Source organism: Pelophylax lessonae, assembly GCF_965119305.1.
Source record: "Pelophylax lessonae genome assembly, chromosome: 5".
Classification (NCBI taxonomy): domain Eukaryota; kingdom Metazoa; phylum Chordata; class Amphibia; order Anura; family Ranidae; genus Pelophylax; species Pelophylax lessonae.
In genome coordinates, this window is record NC_138772.1 from 62,066,141 (window position 1) to 62,087,305 (window position 21,165).

General features: G+C 41.4%; 1 protein-coding gene across 1 annotated transcript in view; it reads left to right on the forward strand.

The window, feature by feature from the left end:
- ITGA8 (integrin subunit alpha 8) overlaps positions 1-21,165 on the forward strand; it is a 278,907-nt gene that overhangs the window by 207,767 nt on the left and 49,975 nt on the right. Inside the window, exons 20-23 of the mRNA XM_082258730.1 lie at positions 6,244-6,391; positions 8,688-8,780; positions 11,020-11,096; positions 20,527-20,607. Of these exons, the coding sequence (XP_082114856.1) occupies positions 6,244-6,391; positions 8,688-8,780; positions 11,020-11,096; positions 20,527-20,607 (399 nt within the window). The remainder of the gene's footprint in view (positions 1-6,243; positions 6,392-8,687; positions 8,781-11,019; positions 11,097-20,526; positions 20,608-21,165) is intronic.

A 21,165-nucleotide genomic window follows, 5' to 3' on the forward strand; every position in this document is an offset into this window, starting at 1 on the left:
TCTGTTTTTTAAGTTCACATGCAAATATTTCATAATTAAGATTAATGGCAAGTGATATGTAGATAACTAGTTATGTTTTGCTGTTGCCATTTTCAAAGCAGTGTTTTAAGTGCTGTAGATGAGTTACAAAGCAAAGGTTTCCATACCTGGATTTAAAGCAAATCCTGTGCTTGTCCAATGTAAGGCAAAGCAACAGGTTAACTTAAAAGCAGCCACACCAGCAGCCCGTACCTTCCCTTTACTTCCATCACTCAGTTCAGCTATTGGGAGGGAAGAAAAATACTCAATAATTTCAAGTACAAAGATCATGTGACTTACTGTCACGCCCCTGGTCCTGAAACCGAAATGCAGAAAGGGCTCTCCTTGCTTCTGAGTGCTCGGTGTCCCTGAAGGTAGAAACAGGGAACACGAAGCCCAAAGAAGCAGGGATTGTCGGCTGTGTCACAGATGAGACATGTAGGTGTGGAGCTCTCTGCAGGTGGATACCAGATGAGGTAAGCATTGGGACCCAGAAGAGTGGATGGTTGCGGGGATTGCACACAGAAGGAAGCAGGTTGCAGTGGTAATTGCAGTAGGCGGAATACAGCAGGTAAATACTACAAGTTGGAGCAGCAGGTGAGTACTGCAGGTAGGTACAGCAGGCTGGGTTCAGCAGGTAGGCACCAAGGTGGATCACATCAGACAGGGCAAAGTGTAGTCAGGGATGGTTGCAAAGGTCAGTGAGGTTAGAGACCTGGTCAGGCAAGCCGAGGTCAAACACAGGAAAGGATCAGCTGAGCTATCAGCAAAGGATCAGCAGATCTGTGAGCTATCTGAAGTTCAGAGCCAGGAGTGAGAATAGAGGTTTTCAAGGGCAAGCTGGGTCGGTAATGGGTAATCAGAAGCATAAACAAAATAAGGGAGCGGTTAAGACCAGTCAGCAGTGTCCATGTGCAACAGTTACTTTTTTAAAGGCCAGAGGGCACCAGTATCTGTCGTGCATTGTGTGCTTCGGCGCACACGGGGCACTGCGGCGAACTTATGTTTGCCTCCAAAACGCGTGCGCGTATTCCTCCCAAATGAATGTGCCCATTTTGAAAATTGCCCACTGTGCCAGGCCTACGGACAACTCTCCTATGGGTAGTCTTCTGACACTTACTAACCTTTTCCTCATGTTAAAGTGCTGATGATTGGAGTTTAGCTGCTCAGACATTTAACACATGGGGGTAGGAAGGTAGTCCTGAACACTGTGTAAGCTCCAGGTTGTGACTCCAAGAGTTACCACTCTTTCACTGCTAGTGGACGAACAGAGCAATAGGGTAGCGAAAGGAAGATATGTATGTTCAGCTAGAGGGGCCATCATTAAAATGCATTGGTTGCTTTGCCATAAAAAAGACACAGAGATTCACTTAAGCTAAAAAAAACTGGAACTCCAGCCAGTGTGTGTGTGTGACCTGGGTTTCTTATCTACACATTGTGAGGAATTCCAGGGTTTTTTTTCTGCTTTGAAGAAAACAGACTTTGGTTTCTCAGGTCCTAAAGAGGAAGCAAATTATCCAGCAAAACTTTTTAACATTCTAACACTATTTGTTGCTGCCTGTGACACTCTCCTTACTTGTGTGAAGCGCGTCGTCATTTGTTATAAAAACGCTTCCGATCCGCGACCTGCTGATGTCACCGCATGTTGGAGATCCCTGAAAGACGGGTCCTGTATTATTAGCTGGCCGGCAAATTCTTCCTATTCATGGCTCCAGACCATCACTCTCTTGTAAGTGCGATTAATCCTTTTTTATCAATAAACTCTCATATGTTACTACATTATGGCGTATTTCCTATTATATCTTTTGGGGAATACCTTGTGACAAGCTGTCCATCACTTTGAGGAATATCAAGGAGAGGTCAGTTTTGTGCTAATGCTATCAGTGTAACTTAAGCATACTTCTAGCATTGTTGACCCTTGTGGTCTCTTCTTTCTGCTAAGCAGGTAATCTGTATGTTGGTGGACAGGTTTTGAAGGTGGTGGCATTTTAACTTTGCACGGTTCAATTTGGATCTGAACACCCCATGGTTAGACTTATACCATATCACTTTTGGACTATTTTTGCTTAATTATCACTAGTTTGTTTGCATCACAATTTTTGTCACATCACTTTTGATTTAAAATGTAGCACAACTTATATTTTGTATATGGTTTAAGTGTATATCTCACTGTTAAGTTACAGCTTATTTTAGTTTCTATTGAGCGCAGTTATTTGTGGGAATTACTTTATATAAATTACACAAGTGCTAAATAACTTTGGTGGCTACTTTGTGACTTTTTTTCACAGCTAGAGCTGTGTGCTCTGTACATTAAATTGTATATGATTGATCACCTTGATGCTGATTGTTTTCTAATTTTTTTTTTTTTAAATCAGCCTTTACTGAGAGAAGTTTGCTGATGTGCTTCTGAAAATGTATACTTTCTGGGCTGCCCGAGTAAGCATGCAGCCAGTGAAATCAGAAATCCCAGTCTGCATGTCTTTTCTGCATCACTGGCTCATAAATTACTGATGTAATTGGATTGGCATGCCAGCTGAGCAGCGTGGAATAACTGAAAATGCAATTTTTCTAATAGCATTGGGTTTCTTCTTTGGTCATGATGTACAATACATAATAAGGGTGCCACGCCATAATCATTCATACTTACTGCCTCACTATTAAGGCTAATACAATTTAAATCTAGTGCAAAAACTTTTGGGAAATGGAAGTAAAGTTGTGAAAATCAAAGCAAACCTTCTCATGAAAAAAGAACACATTAGCTATACAAAATGCTGCAAATAGTTTTGTTTTAATAATTCTCAAGTCAACTCTCCTCCTGAAATAGCCATGTGCTGAAATATTAGGAAGAGCCCCATCACATCAGAGTCCTGTCTCTTTCAACTTCAAAGTGCAGTTTGTCCCTCGACACACCCCCTCAACATTCCGGGCAAGCATGTGACCGTGCTTTGATATGGAGCCATGTAGATCCCCATAGTGTTAAGAGGCACAGAATCAGCTTCGAGATGCAGCTTCTGCTAGATTGGAACATGAGGATTTGGGAATTTACCATATGTTTCTTTTTTTTTTCTCTATAGATATTTACTTTGATCTGCTTAGATCACTAATACATTAAAAGTGTTCTCTTTCCTTTAAATTTAAAGTGTGCCTGTGAAACATTCACAGTGCAAGCAGCAATATAACCCCCTGATACTGCTACCTCCATCCTAGTGGCATGATAGTCAGCTTTTGCTGTGGATGCAAGATTGGCTATGAAGACATAAATGTATTATTTGCATAGCTGTAGGCCCAATATTAAAATGAGGAGTAAACTCCTTGGTTTTAATTTTTTGACGGAAGTGATGACCTTCTGCCTTGAAAAGAAAATGTTGTCCTGAGTGTTGATTTTTTTTTTTTTTTTTTCTCCTTTATACCATGGATGGACTGGCTACCCTAGCTAAGTACACCCATGCTGTAGCTCATAAAGCCAAGGTGTAGAAGCATCATTTTTATTTTTTGGGAGGGGGTTGCTAAAGAAGTGATGCCAATACCTTCTGTTTTAATGAGGCATATTGTACAAGCAGCAAGGTGGCTTAGTGACTAGGTAGTTGGCTTAGGTAGGTGACTTAGGTAGTTTTCAACACAAATTCCAGAACAGAGAACCCAACTGGTGCGCATAATGTAGCTGGCCAAAGTTTTACAAACTAAAGAAAACATCCATTATACAAATTCAGCGTCTTTTTAACACTTAACACTACCCTACTAAAACACCCAACAACTAAACAATCCCTCAACACCCCACCCCAACAACAATCCCTTACCCTATCACCTAACAGGGGTGTTTTCTGAATGGAGAATACTTGTGTGCAAGATCAATAGCTGGGCCCAATTACTCAGGAAACAAAAAGAGGGTTAAGTGTTTATTTATTACAGGTACTTATATAGTACTGTTAATTTAGGCAGCACTTTTATATATACCCCCTACTGAGGAGAGCGTCTGATTGACAGATGACGTAACGCGTATAGGGGGCGGAGTCTTCACCGGCAACCTGAAAGCTTACAGCTAGTTTGCTGCTCTATAATTGCGGTTTCCATGCACTATCAGTAGTGCCTGTACATGTGAGTTTTTTACCATTTTCTGTCCTGAATAAAAACCCCTGTTCATACTGAGAGCATTAGATCCTGTACCTTTTATTTTTTATGTGATATCCATGATGAGATCCGTGTCCCTATGTTTGGCTATCTTCGGGCAGCAGTGTGTCTACTGAGAGGCTGTGAGAGAGCCTGCTAATCCCTGCTGGTGATTATTTGCTTATTTTGACCTTGTGGTGAAACACAGGTCAAAACTTCAGGTGAGAGGCCAATTATCTTAGGTGTTGGTGGTGGAAGACACACAGATTCACTTGTAAAACACTGGCTGGATTATCGTCATCAAGCTAATTTTACACCAATTCTAGCACAAGACCACTGGACTCTTTGGATCTATCAATTATTTATATATTATATGAATTTGATTTATTACAAGCACTTTATTTCTATTATAGCACCTTAATATTGCACAGTTATTTGTACTATGGCACTTTAATACTGCACAGATTTATGTATTATAGCACCTTAATATTGCATAGATATATGTTCTTTTATTTTTACATATTATCACTGAATGCACCTTATTAGCCTTGTACCGTTGTTTTGGATTATATATACTGTATATTGTACATTCACGTTATTCCCTGCCCTCAAGGAGCTTACAATCTAAGGTCATTAACTCCCATTCATACATATAGTAGAGCCAATATAGACAGGAGCCAAATAACCTACCAGCATGTCTTTGGAGTGTGGGATGAAACCAGAGTACCCAGAGAAAACCCATGCAAGCACAGGGAGAACATGCAAACTCCAGGCTGGTAGTGTCGTGGTTGGGATCCGAACCAATGATCCTAGCGCTGCTAGGCGGGAGTGCTAACCACTTAGCCAGCGCAGCGAGCTGCCCAAATCTTTTCTCAAAGCACTGAAGTCCTGGCCTCAGTTTCCAAGAGGCATACTGTTTGTATTATCTCATTGTGTTTGTATGGTGGGTTTCTTCTAGGTGCTCTGATCTGATTCCTTCTCATAGTCCAAAAACAATGTATATCTGTAATTATGGACAGGACAGTCTAAGCCCTTGACACAACATAACCCCCCCCCCCCCCCCCGGATATATGCATACCTGGGAACTTTTATGGTCAAATATGTTTTATTAAGGTTATAGTAAAACAAAACTGCACAGCAATGAGCCAATGGGGTGAAACTGAAGATTAATAAGCTTGGGAACCAACAAGATTAAAATATTCAATTCATCCATATACTGCACAGTTAATCAAACATATGGTAAATATATAAACCAGTATCATACCTGGGAACTTTTGGCACTTTTCCACTGCAAGTACCGGCTCGGCTCTACTCGGCCCTGCTTGGCTCGGTTTGCTTTTCCACTGCTGGCACCGCATGGTACGGTGTTGGAACGGTTCGGTACGGTACGGTATGGTTTGCTTTTCCACTAAAGTAGTACTAAAGTTAAGTGGGTGGGATAACAACGGGGTGGGTGGGATTCTCTGGCCAATCAGTGGCTAGTAGTGACTGCATGCAAAGGATTGTGGGATATGGTACAGGTATGGTACCTCTTGGAACCACAATCGAGGTGGTACTGTTTTTGAGAGCCGTACCGTTCGGTTCCATGCAGTGGAAAAGCGCCGTATCGTACCGAACCGTTCCTACACCGTACCATGCGGTACCAGCGGTGGAAAAGCACAAAAGCGAGCCGAACCGCTCGGTTCCATGCAGTGGAAAAGCGCCATTTAAAAGTCAGTGGGCCAGAGACTGAGTGCACTGCGCCGAAGAGGATAGAATAGTTTGTGGCATTCCCAGTGCTGAAATGGTGGCAATGTTTGTCTAATTATATGGGGCTAACATTGGAGGTTGAAAAAACCACTTGTTTCAGTGGTGAAAAAAGTGTTTCTGCTGATTTTACATCACGCAAAAAATGCTGTTTTTTTTCTCTTTTCTTTATTTTCCTTGCACCCGATTGGGTATTCTTTACAAAGTGAAGCTTTACCACTTTCACTAAGCTCTGAGGGAAAGCCTTTAGTAAATTCACCCCATTGTGATACCAAAAATAAATATTAATTCAAAGCACTGCAACTTCTTTTAATTTTACAGAATACTTCTTCTTTGCACGTACTTTTCTAATTGTGATTCTGATTTTTGTAGGGATAAGAAACAGCTAATTATAGGAGAGGAAAACCACATCCTGTTAACCATAAATGCACGGAATGATGGCGAAGGGGCATACGAAGCTGAACTCCATGTCAGTGTACCCGAGGAGGCAGATTATATAGGCATTGAGCGACACATGGAGGTAAGTGCTACATGCCACAAGCTCATCTAAATGAATCCGAATCACCTACCTGATAAATAAAAATCTGCCTGCTAATTCTCTCTGCCAAAAAGCCTCAGAACTCTACAAGCAGACATCTGGCAGCCAAGGACAGTTAATGTAAAACATCATATCCTATTCTTTCAAGATAAAGCTCATCGTCAGCAATTTCCTGTCCGCTAGGAAAACAAAGGATACTGTAGTTTACGCAGAGAATAGGTTTAGGGAGTGTCAAATAAAACTTTGCCGTGTACGACCATACAATGGTGCAGCCTGCTGTGTAAGACCATACAATGGCGTGACCTAATATATATTTTATCTAGTTATCTTTGATTTGTTTTTTGGTTTTTGTAAGGTAATGGGAGTGACTAAAAATAACTAAAAGCACAACTTTGGGTTCCTCCCAAAGTTGCTCCTTCTTCCCCCTTGAATGCCCCACCCAAGTAGAGCCACACAAAAATGATTTGCTTATGAAAAGTTTGTACAGTGAGACATGACACCAAACATATTGAAAAAATAGATTTTGGGTGTATATACAGGTTAAAGGTTTTGGTTATTTTTGGGGTTATGGCAGAATTTTTTACTAGTGTCTTAAGTGGGGTACACACTAGTAGAAAATCTGCTGAAAATTCCCGTCCGAGGAAAAATCGTACGATTTTCAGCTAGTGTGTACACAACTTTCAGCAGCCGATGCCGACATTTTTAAATGAAAAATAACGGAGGGACAAACACCAAAATTTTTATCGTCCATCCCCAGACGACCAATTTTCGTTTAATGTGTATTCAGTACGTCCGTGAAAAATCGGATACGAAAGACCGCGCATGATCTGAAGTTTGCTGACAACTCGGAAGTTTAGAAACAAATGTCCCCAAAAAAAAAAAAAATCGGACAAGAAATTTCGTGAACATTTATGCACTGTCAACTAAAAACGGTAATGAACGCTGAGCAAGAGAGAGAAAATCGGAGGATATTTCGTCCGATTTCCGTCAAGTGTGTACGGGTCTTTAAAGTTTGAGAGTTTAATAGGTTACAATTACAACCTATAGATAGGGGTTAGTGGTTTCGGTTAGAGCTTTTGATGATAAGGTTCCAGAGAACAAACTCCGAAGAGATAAACTTTAAATTTCCATCGTTGCAGTCAAACTTGATAACCCCCCACTATGTTTGTTCACAGAGCATATCTAAAAAATATTTGGAAATATTTCTTAGCTTTCTGGTTGTTTTTCTCGAGCATGTTTATATATATGACTTCTTTTTTTAGGATATAAGTTGATTCCTATGGTGGTACACCTATGGGCTTGCTCTCAAACTGGGCTGTGTGTGTCTATCGACACACAAATTGGGGCTCAGCCCCACCCCTCACTTCCTCTTCACAACATTTGATTGACAGCAGCGGGAGCCATTGCCTCCCACCGCTGTCTCTGAGCCTGTGAGGGGAGAGAGAGAACCAGCGCTGCAGCAGATGGGCACAGCGCTGGATTGATCCAGGACTCAGGTAAGTATTTGAGGGGGGGGGGCTGGGGGGGAGCAACTAGTGGAAGGTTTTTTTACCTTAATGCAGGTAATACAACAAACCAAGCCAACAAACTGGCTATGTAACAACAAATAAGAAGCAAATTGGAGAAGTTTATTGGTAGTGTTTGCATACACTTGAAGTGGTTGATTAATTGCAGTGCAGTGGACTAGTGATAGCCCTGTGGCATTGTAGCTTTGATCCCTTATTGCATTTCCCACAAGGAATACTATCTGCATGGAGTTTGGATGTCATGCTAAATTAGGCTTCCTCTGAGTGCTCCAATTTCATACCACAATCCTAAATGTATGCAGGTAGTTTGATCTGTTTCTGTGAAAGCTAAGTGAGTGTTCATGGGGGAATCCCTCCCACAGATCTTCTGTGTTCTCCTTGGCAGGGGAGTGCGAGGAGCCCCCCCTGCGGAGAACACAATGATTATTGCAAGCGGCTTTAGCCACTGGCAATAATGGCATGCCGAAAATCCGACATGCTGGTTGTACCCAAGTTAATCAATGGATCGACTTTTGTGCAATGAGCCTGTCCATAGATGGTTCAAATCTCGGGTGGTCCCTGCTGAACAGGCCGAAATTTGAATCCTCTTTGGCCGGCTTTACTCTATAGGATTGTGTATGACTGTTGTGGGGGCATTAGAGTGTAAGGTCCTGCAGGGATTAATGTGAATAGTTCTTCGTACCCAGAAAAGTGCTGCATGTCAAGTAAAACTAGCACATAGTAATTAATACACACATATTTCTTTTCCTAAGGGTCTGCGGCAACTTAACTGTGAATACAAAATGGTAAATGACTCTCGGATAGTAGTATGTGACCTCGGAAACCCCATGGTGGCCGGAACCAATGTAAGTAATGTGAGCAAGTGGACCTCACCCAGACTTATGCTTTAGAGGCTCCACTCTATATTTGTTATACACATAGAGTTCTCCTTCAAAGTTATCTTTGCTTAAACAGACATTATGGGAACATAGATATCCATGCATACAGCCAGGAGTGACCTTGCTTGTTAAGCCAGTCATGCATGGATTGAAATTTGGCTGATTCATCAGGGACCAGATGAATTTCTCTATTTATGGGCAGGCTGAATATACAGAAGTCGATCTATCGATTGACTTGTGTACAACTAGCCTCCTTTTGGAAATGTTCCTCTTATTCAGCTGTTGCTATAGTTTGTTCTTATAGTGGTGAAATTTCCCCGCTGTCAGAATACAAAGGTTCAGCAGGAAGGATTCACCCATCCACATCAAATGTGTAGATAGTGAAATGAAGTCATTTTCTTTTGTTCGATCAACTGGTTGAACGAAAAAAAAAATGACTTGTGTATGGCCTACAGAAGCCCTCAAAATGTCCACTTGCCTGCATGCATTAGATGAGTGAAAATAAGCTGATGGTGAGTGCTCCATGCCTGCCCAAGCCAAGCGGACTGGCCCCCTCCCGAGCTGGCCCAGCCCGTCCGCCTTCCCCCCCTTGCTGAGCGGAGCGGACCTGACAGTCAAACACTGCAACTCTCCCTCTCTATGTTGGGTAGCTACAAATAAAGACATGGCATTTATTCATGAAAAAGAATTGTGCACGATTTGTCTGACAATACAAGCAAAAGAGAGCAGCTGGATAGCTAGAAAGCTATCGAAGTGTTTATGGAATAATCAGCATCATGCAAAAATGAAACATTATTTAATACATGAAAATCTGTTTTTCATGTATTAAAGGGATTGTAAAGTCTCATTTTATGCTCTGTTGCAGTGGTTTTGCACAGAGCAGCTCAGATCCTCCTCTTCTCGGGGTGGTCTTCTGTGCTCCGGGCCGTTCCCTCCTGTTGAGTTCCTCCACAGCAAGCAGCTTGCTATGGGGGCACCCAAACTGAGCTGCAGCTCCGTGTGTCCATTTGGACATGGAGCTGCGGTTCAGCCCCATACCCTCTCTCCTAATTGGCTGACTTTGACCGGAGTGGGAGCCAATGGCGCTAGTCAGGAGGGAGAGTCCCGGGTGTTTGAGACACTCGTGGACATCGATGGACAGAGATGGGGCTCCGGTAAGTGTTAGGGGGGCTTCTGCACACAGAAGGTTCTTTATCATAATGCATAGAGATAAAAAAATGCATTAGGATTAAAAACCTTCTGACTTTACAACCACTTTAAATAAGGTTTATTTTTATGCATAATGTTGATTAATTCTTCATAAAACATTTAACAGTGTCATTTAATGAGTTCATTTACAAAGGAGTGTGTTTAGGGGCAGAATTAGGGGTGTAGCAGGGTAGGGGTTGGGTGGGGCAACTGGTGGCGAGTAACTCATAAGGCCTGGCTAATTATTCACTTGAAATTTTGAGCCCTGGCCTACAGCCCATAGGCATACAGTTGTACTTTGTCTCAGCCAGTTGAAACCTGATCTAACCTTCTCTCTTAACAATCTAAAAGCCTTTGTAAGTTACTGAATAGACAACCATTCAGTGTGTGTCTTCTCTTTCTGTGGACACAGTATGGGCATCTTCTTATTTTCTATACATCAGACAGTTCCTACTTCAACAGTGTTTACAAGGAGCCTGTACAATGCACCTGCTGGGGAGGGATTACACACCATTTAGATTTCCCAAAGTAATTTTTAGTAACTGTTTGAAGCTGAAAAAGTCTTACTGTATAAATTTGCACACTGTAGAATGGGACAGATCAGCTCAGCTCTCAGTACTGCATTACACTGTAATGATACCGGATGATGGCTTCTAATGGAAGGGTGGAGGTTTGATGTATAACCTGGCTGCACTAGCCCTCTGAAGGGAATCCTCAGAAGGTTCAAAGGCACCAGTGTCCTTTGTGCTGTCCCTACTCAACAGAAACCTTTCCGTGCACAATGCACTGTCCCTGTTCACTGTATTACAATACCTAATGAGTGCTACTGCACTTGCAAAGTGCACAGTCTATCTGCCTTTAGTAAATCCACCCTATTGCATTCATTGGCTCTCCCTTTACAGGGTGGAAGCTCATATTAGTGTTATAACCATGAATTTATACGGTCCTGCAGAGCACACCTGGCATAGCTACCTGCTACATACAAATCCTGACCTTACAGGTCTCTTTTCTCTTTTAGCTCTCTCTCGGCCTGAGATTTAATGTACAGAGGTTAGAAAATGCAGACGGGATCAACTTTGGCCTATATGTGAAAAGGTAAGCCTTGTAATACATGCAGAAACACCACAATTTACAATAGCTTCTAGTATTTGCTCTTTAATTTAGCAGGAGGTGGGGTAGTGACACAGAGACATAGGATACTAGAACTGTGTGCATTATACTACTTGTGAAACTACTTCTGTGAATGTGTCACCAGAACTATTGTCCCCATTAGAAGATTTCCCCTCTTTCACTTTTCTGGGGACAACCATATTTTGGGATTTCCTCTTATCTCACTTTTGTTGATAACGGAAAACAGGACAAATAGAGTGGGTGCATCGCCCTAATGAGGGAAGCGGTAGCAATAAAAAACAATAGTTCTAATCCATCTCCACTCTGTCCAAAAAAAGTTTTAGTCTTTAGTTATACTTTAAGCTGGCCATACATGGACCAAATTTAATCTGCTTCCTGAAGATCTGCCTGAAATTTGAGCAGCAGATGGCCATGTAGGCACCCTATCACCAAACATCCTTTGATATGAAAATCCAATCAGATACAGCCACTGTATAGATATTGTGACAGCTGCAAGCAGGGAGGGGGGGGGGGGTTTGTCTGTCCATGCTGTTTAGCATGGATGGGAGAATTGAAAGATTCATATAGTGTATGACCAGCTTTAGAAAGCATAGGTGTTAATCAAATTGGTTTACTTGTTGCTTGAAATAAATTTTAAAGCGGAAGTAAACCCATCCTTTTTTAATTTTAAAAAATAGTTAAATTTTCCACACATGCTGGAAAAGTAACACTCCCAATGGTTATGATCTCTACTAGTGACCAATATCGTTTTTTTAATGCCTATACCGATATTTTGGTCATCGGATATCGGTATCGGCCAATATTGGCCAATATTTTCGGACATTAAAAAAAAAAAATATATATATATATATATATATATATATTTTTTTTTTTTATGTCTACTGGTACTGTGTTGGAGGGATCTAAGGGTCTAAAAGACCCCAAACCCCTCCTGTGCACTTAGAAGCATTCAAAACGCCAAGTTTGGCTGTTTTGAATGCTGTAAGTTTTTTTAATTCGGCGCCGCCAGTACCCGGAAGTGATGTCATGTCATGACATCACTTCCGGGTACTCGGCGGCGCTAAATTAAAAAAATGCCGGTCAGACGGCGGCGGTGCGGGTAGGATTCCCGTGTCTCCCGGTGGGACGGGAGACCTGGGCGAGCTGCGGGGGGGGGGACGTCTCCTCCCACTCCTTGTAATGACAGCCGAGTGGCTTCTCAGCCGCATCGGTTGTCATTACAAGTCAGCCGACCATCGGCTATGGACAACGGTACCGGGGTGATGCCTCTAGGCATCACTCCGGTACAAGCACTTTCCCTAAATATTGGCAATATCGGTAAATCCAAAGGCCGATTCCAATATATTGGGGAAAGTGCATATCGGCCCTCGATATATCGGCTTTCCTGATACTCGGTCGATCTCTACTCTCAACCAAACTGTCATTCAATGGCTGGAGTCATAATTGATCACATGTGCAGCATCATGGCAGTTGTAGATTAAACAGAGGTCAAGATGGCAGCCTCCTTGGCTGAAAACAATAGGAGGGTTTACTTCTACTTTAAGGTTTTGTATTCTATAAACTGATTTTATTGGTTAAGACAGAAAAATTACTTTTTTTTTATAGATTTTTTAAATAGATTTTTATAGGTTTAATATATATGTATATTGTTTTGCTTAATTGTGTGTGTGTGTGTGTGTGTGTGTGTGTGTATATATATATATATGTATATATATATATAATGTAAAAATATGAATGAAAATAAAATTGACCATTGTAATTGCCCTTTAACATGCCAGACTACTTGCCGGGCATTGCATTTTCCCAATAGTAGCCAAATAGTAAATTGCGTGACCTTTATATCTGAGAAAAGGAGATAACAACGATTAAAAAATTTCAAACCTTATCAGGATAGCAGAAAAGGAAATCTTAAGGAAGTGCAGGAGAGAAGGAAGTGGTGACACAGAAGGGTTATTATCACAACATGATGACCTTGAAGTCATACGTCATAATCTCAGCCATGTTTTTTCAATGCAAAAAGATCATCCATCTTCCAAGAAAACCTCACACATTATTAATGAGGCTGACACAGCTTGGATGTGCCTTGTGTGCTACAGAGGGTAACAGGAAGTAATGTTAGTAGCGAGAGGACCAAAAGAGCAGATACACTTCGGAAGCGTGACTAGAGTGCTTTTTTTTTTTTTTTTTAAACATGTGTTGTTTTGTGTCAATTATGGAAGATTTATGAGGGTGATCTCCACTCCCACCAGTGTTATTACTGGAGGGGAATTAGGGCTCAGGTCAGCACCTTCTAACTTTTGTCTGCCTTAAAATGAAACAGTAGAAGCTTTTAAGTTTGTATCTATTATATTGTATCTATATAATATATTATATATATTATTTTAAAGTCTGTACAAAAGTATCGTATCTCCTTATGACGTTTATAGTTTTAATTCGTTGCCACTCCTTTCATTTTATGACAGTTATTTCCAGGACAGATCTTGTTTTCTTTCTCTAGGTGCTAAATACCAGAGCATGCTGGTGTACTAAATTGTTTTATTTAGGATATGTGAAAAAGACATTTTTTTTAAAGCTTTGAGTGGAATAGTATAGAGTTAGACCCTCTTTAAAGTTTTTTTTTTTTGTGTCTGTGCCCCCACTGGAGAGTTTCACTCTTTGGGAGAGTTAAACATTTTAAATTGTCACCAGATTAAGAAACAAAAGAAATTCTCTAAAGGGACATTGATTTGGGAAGTCTCGGTGACGCAGGCAGCAAAGGATAATATGATGGTGGTTTAACTATTCCCTTATCTAAAACTAAAAACTAAAATAAACCAAAAAACTTTTTTTGGTTTATTATAAGCCAAAAAAAGTTTTGGCTTAAAATAAACTCTAAATCTACCTTTTTACCCTAGGAACTATTGAAATGTTTTTCAGATCTCAGGGAACTCCTGCTAAGAATAATTATATCTACAGTTTTAGGTGCATCAGCATAATAACTTAATTTTAGAACGCTTTATATACAGTATCTCACAAAAAAGAGTACACCCCTCCCGATATTTGTAAATATTTTATTATATATTTTCATGTGACCACACTGAAGAAGTGACACTTTGCTACAATGTAAAGTAGTGAGTGTACAGCTTGTATAACGGTGTATATTTGCTGTCCTCTCAAAATAACTCCACACACAGCCAATGATATCTAAACCGCTATCCACAAAAGTGAGTACACCCCTAAGTCAAAATGTACAAATTGGGCCCAATTAGCCATTTTCCCTCCTGGATGTCAGGTGACTCGTTAGTGTTACAAGGTCTCAGGTGTGAATGGGGAGCAGGTGTGTTAATTTTTTTATTATTACTCTCACTCAACATTGCACCTCATGGCAAAGAACTCTCTGAGGATCTAAAAAAAAGAATTGTTGCGCTACATAAAGATGGCCTAGGCTATAAGAAGATTGCCAACACCCTGAAATTGAGCTGCAGCATGGTGGCCAAGACCACACAGTGGTTTAACAGGACAGGTTTCACTCAGAACAGGCCTCGCCATGGTCGACCAAAGCAGTTGAGTGCACGTGCTCAGCGTCATATCCGGGGGTTGTCCTTTGGAAAATAGATGTATGAGTGCTGCCAGCATTGCTGCAGAGGTTGAAGGGGTGGGGGGCCTGCCTGTCAGTGCTCAGACACCTCCAAGATGACCACCACCTTCCTAAAGAAGCTAAGGGAAAAGGTTATGGACTGGCCAAGCATGTCTCTAGACCTAAACCCTATTGAGCATCTGTAGGGCATCCTCAAATGGAAGGTGGAGAAGCACAAGATCTCTAACAGCCACCAGCTCCGTAGTGTTGTCATGGATTAGAGGAAAAGGATTACAGTGGCAACCTGTGAAGCTCTGGTGAACTCTATGCCCAAGAGGGTTAAGACAGTGCTGGAAAATAATGGTGCCCACACAAAATATTGACACTTTGGGCCCAGTTTGGACATTTTCACTTAGGGGTGTACTCACTTTTGTTGCCAGAAGACATTAATGGCTGTATGTTAAATTATTTTGAGGTGACAGCACATTTACACTGTTATACAAGCTGTACACTCACTACTTTACATTGTAACAAAGTGTCATTTCTTCAGTGTTGTCAAATTAAAAGTTATAATAAAATATTTACAAAAATGTGAGGGGTGTACTCACTTTTGCGAAATACTGTAGGTGGCCCTAGCTGACTAGTGTCCTTCATTACAAGAACACAGGTGCCTCATAGCATTACTTCTTGCTCTGTTTCTAGGATGCATCCAGCTTTTGCTGTCCAGGACACTTTGCTGCTAGGATGCAGGTGGCTCTTGCTGTCTAGCCTCCTTTGTTGCTAGGATGCAGGTGGCTTTTGTTGTCTAGTGTCATATATTACTAGGCTGTGGATAGTTCTTGCTGTCCAGAATCCTTTGTTGCTAGGATGTAGGTGGCTCTTGCTGTCTAGTGTCTTTCATCGCTAGGATGCAAGTGGCTCTTGCTGCCTAGCAGCCTTCGTTGCTAGGATGCATGCAGCTCTTGCTGTCCAGCATATTTTATTGCTAGGATGCAGGTGGCTCTTGCTGTCTAGTGTCCTTCATTACTAGGATGCATGTGGCTCTTGCTGTCTAGTGTCCTTCATTGCTAGGATGCATGTGGCTCTTGCTGTCTAGTGTCCTTCATTGCTAGGATGCAGGTGGCTCTTGCTGTCTAGTGTCCTTTATTGATAGGATGCAGGTGACTCCTGCTGTCTAGTGTCTTTTGTTGCTAGGATGCAGGTGGCTCCTGCTGTCTTAATGTCCTTCATTGCTAGGACAAAGGCAGTTATCAGGTCAAACATGATGCCTCAATGGTGTACAATCAAATTGTATTGATAATTAACATTGTTGATAATTACACGTTGGCGTAGGTACTCTGTTTGCATGTGAACATTGGCACAAACATTTACATGTATACATCATAGAATACAATCCATAAGTAGAACCACAGGTGCAGAGCTTGATCTCAATATAGTGCAAGTTTGCTAATCTTTATGGTGCATTAGGCCCCTTTTGCGGACCCGTTTTGGCGGACTCCGCTTGTTAAGCGGGGATCGCTGCGTTGATCCCCGCTGAGCAGGCGGATGACAAGTCTTTCTCCACTCACCGTGCAGAGAAGAACCTGTCAGAATCCCGCTCGCCCCTAAGGGGAGATCGTATGAAAATGTTTCATCTGTCTGTTTTCATCTGATCCTATCCGATCCAGCCGGAAGGCGAACATATCACCATCCGTCTGTTTTCAGCGGATCTTGTCGGATCGGATGCCAGGTGGGTGTCCGCTGACATCTGTCTCCCCATAGAGGACAATGGGTGGCCCCATCGTGTCCATCTGAAGAACGGACAGTTGGATCCTATCAGTCCAATCGTGTGAAAGGGGTCTAAGCCAAAGAAAACAATACACCTGCATTCAACTTATTATATTATTATAGAAGAGTTATACAGTATAGCGTCAACAGTTTGTGCAACCCTTCCTTTATTTATTACAATTATTTTTATGCAGCCAACAATTTATGCAGTGCTTTACATATTGCACATTAGCTTTAAAATATATACATAAAAACACAAACACAGTAGTAATAAAAATGCTGCATCTTTTTATGGTCATGTGTGTAAGTGAGTGCTGGATAGGATAATACAACTAAAATGCTATTACTTTGAGTTGCGTAAAAACATACAGACAACTGACTGTAAAGTAATTATGGGGGAGCTTAAAATGTTAATTTTCTCAATCAATTACATCTGCGAGTAGATTTTTAATCTGGTGTTTGAGGTTCCTGGACATGAGTTCTCAGTTCTTTGCATCCGAGAGACATGAAGATGTCATCACGACACCTGAACACTCACCACTCAACACGCTAGGAGATGGACCCATTTAGCCGCTGTATGAGCCTTATGGAAAAACCATCTAAAAATAGTGTTTTAGCAGAAGAAAAAAAAAAAGTAATGGAATTTATTTGCTGCATCAAAATAATTCAGATATTTTCCACTCTGAGCCGATAACGTCCGAAAACTGTTTGTTTTGCGTTCTTTCAAACCACATTCTGCCAGATTACATGCTTGTTATTACAAAACACGCGGAGAGTTCCAGAAAAATGTCAGTGTATTTGTTGCAAATGCTTCGGAGTCGTTGACTCTGGTGAAGAATGTTCGAATGGAAAATACAAAAGAATAGAAACACTCTGAAAAGTGTGGATAATGATCACATCACATCGCGAGTTTGGCAGCAAGCTGGCCCTTATTCGGATAACACGGACGTAATTAGTTTATTGCAAAATCTGTTGTTCATTGAAGTGATGAATTGAGTATCTGGAGCTGTATTAGGATTCTTTGAATTTGTTTATTTAAAGGACTTTAATTTATTTACATAAGGAAAACAAAAAAAATAATTTTTGCCTGAATCGGAATGTCTGCAGAAAAGTTGAAATGTCATGTTTTAGCAGCTTTTGTTCAAAGGTGGGCTGATGTACCTGCCAGAGATCTGGCCTGGAGAAGGGAAGGAACCTCTCGGGGGTCATTAAAGAATTATTTTTTATCTCCCCATACTTTGCAATTTTACCTTCTGTTCAGCAATTTATAAAAGACTGATTTGCCCCTGTACAAATCATTAGTAAGACCTCATCTGGAATATGCAGTTCAGTTTTGGATACCAGTTCTTAAAAGTGATATCGGGGAACTGGAGAAAGTGCAGAGAAGAGCAACCAAACTGATAAGAGGCATGGAGGAGCTCAGCTATGAGAAAAGATTAGAGGAACTGAATTTATTCTCTCTTAAGCCCCGTACACATGTACCGATTGTCGGCCGTAAATATTCGGCCGACGACCGATCGGCCGATTGTAGGCTTGTTAGTATGATGCTTCCGACAGCCGACAGCGCATTTTCGGCCCAACAGAATCTGTCGTGCAGGCATTAAAATTTTTGTTGGCCGTCACCAGAACGGCCGATTGTTCGCCAGTCAGTACAGATTTCGGCCGACAGACAGCCGATTAGCAAGATTGGGCATGCTCAGAAAAGAAAAAAGACAAGGAAAGTGAACCATCACATGACATCACTTCTGCAGTCGGCTATTGTTGGCCGACAAAATTCGTGTGCAGTCTTTTGCAGTTTTCAACAGACACGACAGCCCTGGACAAAAGACGGCCGATCGTTCGGCCGACGATCGGTACGTGTGTACGGGGCTTAAGGCCCCTTTCACACATACGGTCCGTTCAGTTCATCAGTTCAGTCACGTCAAAATGTATCAGTTTTCCATCCGTTTTTCATCCATTTTTCATCTGTTTTTCGTCAGTTGTTATCTGTTTTCATCCGTTTTTCATCCGTTGTCATCCGTTTTTCATCCGATCCGTTTTTTTTGACGGATGAAAAATAGGGCATTCATCCGTTCAAAAAACGGACATTGACGGAAGTGGATGAAAACGGATGTTAACTGATGATCATCCGTTGTCATCCGTTTTTACATAGAGATACATTGATGTCTGTTTTTCATCCGTCAACGGATGGATGAAAAACGGACAAACGGACAGCATGTGTGAAAGGGGCCTTAAGAAGAGGAGATTGAGGGGGGATATGATCAATTTATACTTGTATATACTGTAAATACATAAGGGGTCCATATAGTGAACTTCGTGTTGAGTTATTCACTTTAAGGTCATCATAGAGGACAAGGGGGCACGCTTTACGTCTAGAGGAAAACAGATTTTGTCTCCAAATATGGAAGGGTTTCTTTACCGTAAGAGCTGTGAAAATGTGGAATAGATTCCCTCCAGAGGTGGTTCTGGCTAGCTCACTAGATTGCTTTAAAAAGGCCTGGAATATAAATGGGTACTAATATTTATAGGTAAAATTGATCCAGGGAATATCTGATTGCCTCCTGGGGGAATTAATTCCCCTGCTGTAGCAAATTGGATCATGCTTTGCTGGGGGGGGGGGGGGGGTTTGCCTTCCTCTGGATCAACTGCGGGTAAAGGACTGTGTATATGGGATTGTATGGTTGGGTTTTCTTTACTGTTTCTTATTGGTTGAGCCAGATGGACTTGTTCTCTTTTTTTCAACCTGACTAACTATGTAACTATGATATAGAAAGCAGAAATGCCCAATCTGGCCTAGCATCAGATACACTTTTTGTGCACATGCTTAGTAATGTAACACTTCCAGGTATGTATTACTTCTCATAGAAATCACAGCCCAAGCCCAACCCCCCCCCCCCCCCCCCAGTCCTTTTCCCGACAATGCTTTTTATTGCTTTTCTTTCTAAATGGAGGGAGCCATCTTTGTTCTGGTGCTTGTGCCTGATGCCAAATCAGCCCCCTTTCTGCACCCTATCCCCTTTGTAACTTGCTAAAAAGTCAGAAAAGAAAAATTTGAAAAGAAAATTCTTCCCACTGCCTGCAGCAGACTGAGAGTATCATCTATGTGTGGGCTCTCCAAATGTTCTAAGCGAAGGCCCAGTTTACTGTCCTTCAAACTTTAGAGGGCTTGGACTGTGGCCAGCCGGCGTAAAAAATGCCTTAGCATCAGTGGGAATAAAAAAAATAACATAGCACCTGTGGTTGGTAGGAGGAGTAGTACCCCATGATTGGTGTCAGTGGAAGGAATAATCCTCAGTGTGTCAGTGGGGGAAATAATGCTCTATCGTTGGTGTCAGTGGGCACGATAGTGTCCCATTGTTGGTGTTAGTTGGGAGGAAAAGTTCCCCATCATGGGTGTTAGTGGGGGGAATTATGCCCCACTGTGGGTGTCAGTTTGAGAAACCACGCCCCGTATCGGTGGGAGGAATAGTGCCCTGAGACAAAGGCTAAGGGCCACATCCAGCCTGCGAGTCTCGGTTTGGAGACCACTGATCTAAGCATAGGCAAAAATCTCCGGGCTGCCTAATAATCATAAAAAGTTTGAACTTTACGATACTTTTTCCATAAATGGTGAAATGTCAGGAATGTATTCATACAAACTTGTAAAGTTACTGAGGAGAGATCCACCTTAAAGAATTTATCCAGTACCCAACATACAGTTGGTGGAGGCAGCACAGTGGCTTACTGGCTAGTACTGGTCAGGTTCACTTTATGATTTACTGCTTTCAGGGGCTCCGGGCTTCAGCAAAATGGCAGCCTCCAGCAAGAAGAAACAGGAGCAATGCACACAATAGTTTTGGTAGCATAATTATTGTTAAATGTATGTTCTTTACTAAAGAATATAATTTTTTACCAAGCTGTTATGGGTAAACTTCTGCTTTAAATAGAGACTCCTTTTATGAAAAACTATATCATGCACTTGTCGATAGTAATGATTCTATTAGAGTTAGAAATTGCTAAAAAGCAATATATGTTATACATTTTACGTTGTTATTGCCATTTATTATAGCTTTTCAAACTTGTCATTTACAGTTCCAATAAGGACAATTCCCAAAGTAACTTTGTTAGTCTGGAAATCCCTATAACTGCCACAGCCCAGGTAGAGATAAGAGGGTAAGTCTTCTACCTTTTTGTTTTCTATAATCAATGTTAGCTTAATTGTTTTGTACAATTTAAAATGTTTGTTACCCCAACATTTTGTATTCCTGATATGTGCCTGCTGGTCCATGTACTTGTATGAGAAAGTATCCTGTTCTCTTTGTATTGCTTCCTTTATGTGGAATTCCTGGTGTACCTGCCAGTCCCCCTGCTTTCGTATTAAAAACTGACCACTCTAAACAGGAGAACAAACAATGGTCAGTTCTCTAGCTATTCTGGGAACTCAGCCTGCTCTTCTCCAATGATCAGACTTGTCCTGACACGCCCCCTGCTGCACAGCCATTCACGGACAAGCTCAGTGTGCTGCTGCTTCTCCTCCTCCCTCAGCTTTTATGCAGCTAAGAACAGAGGGAATGTGATCACTTCTATAAAAGTGAAAAAGGGTATTTATAATGTGTTTTTATATATTTACAAAAATGTTTTGCCTTTCATTTCTATTTTAAACTGAATGTTTTTTTTTTTTTACAAGGTGATCGTTTACAATCACTTTTAGGCCCCGTTCACATAGGGGCG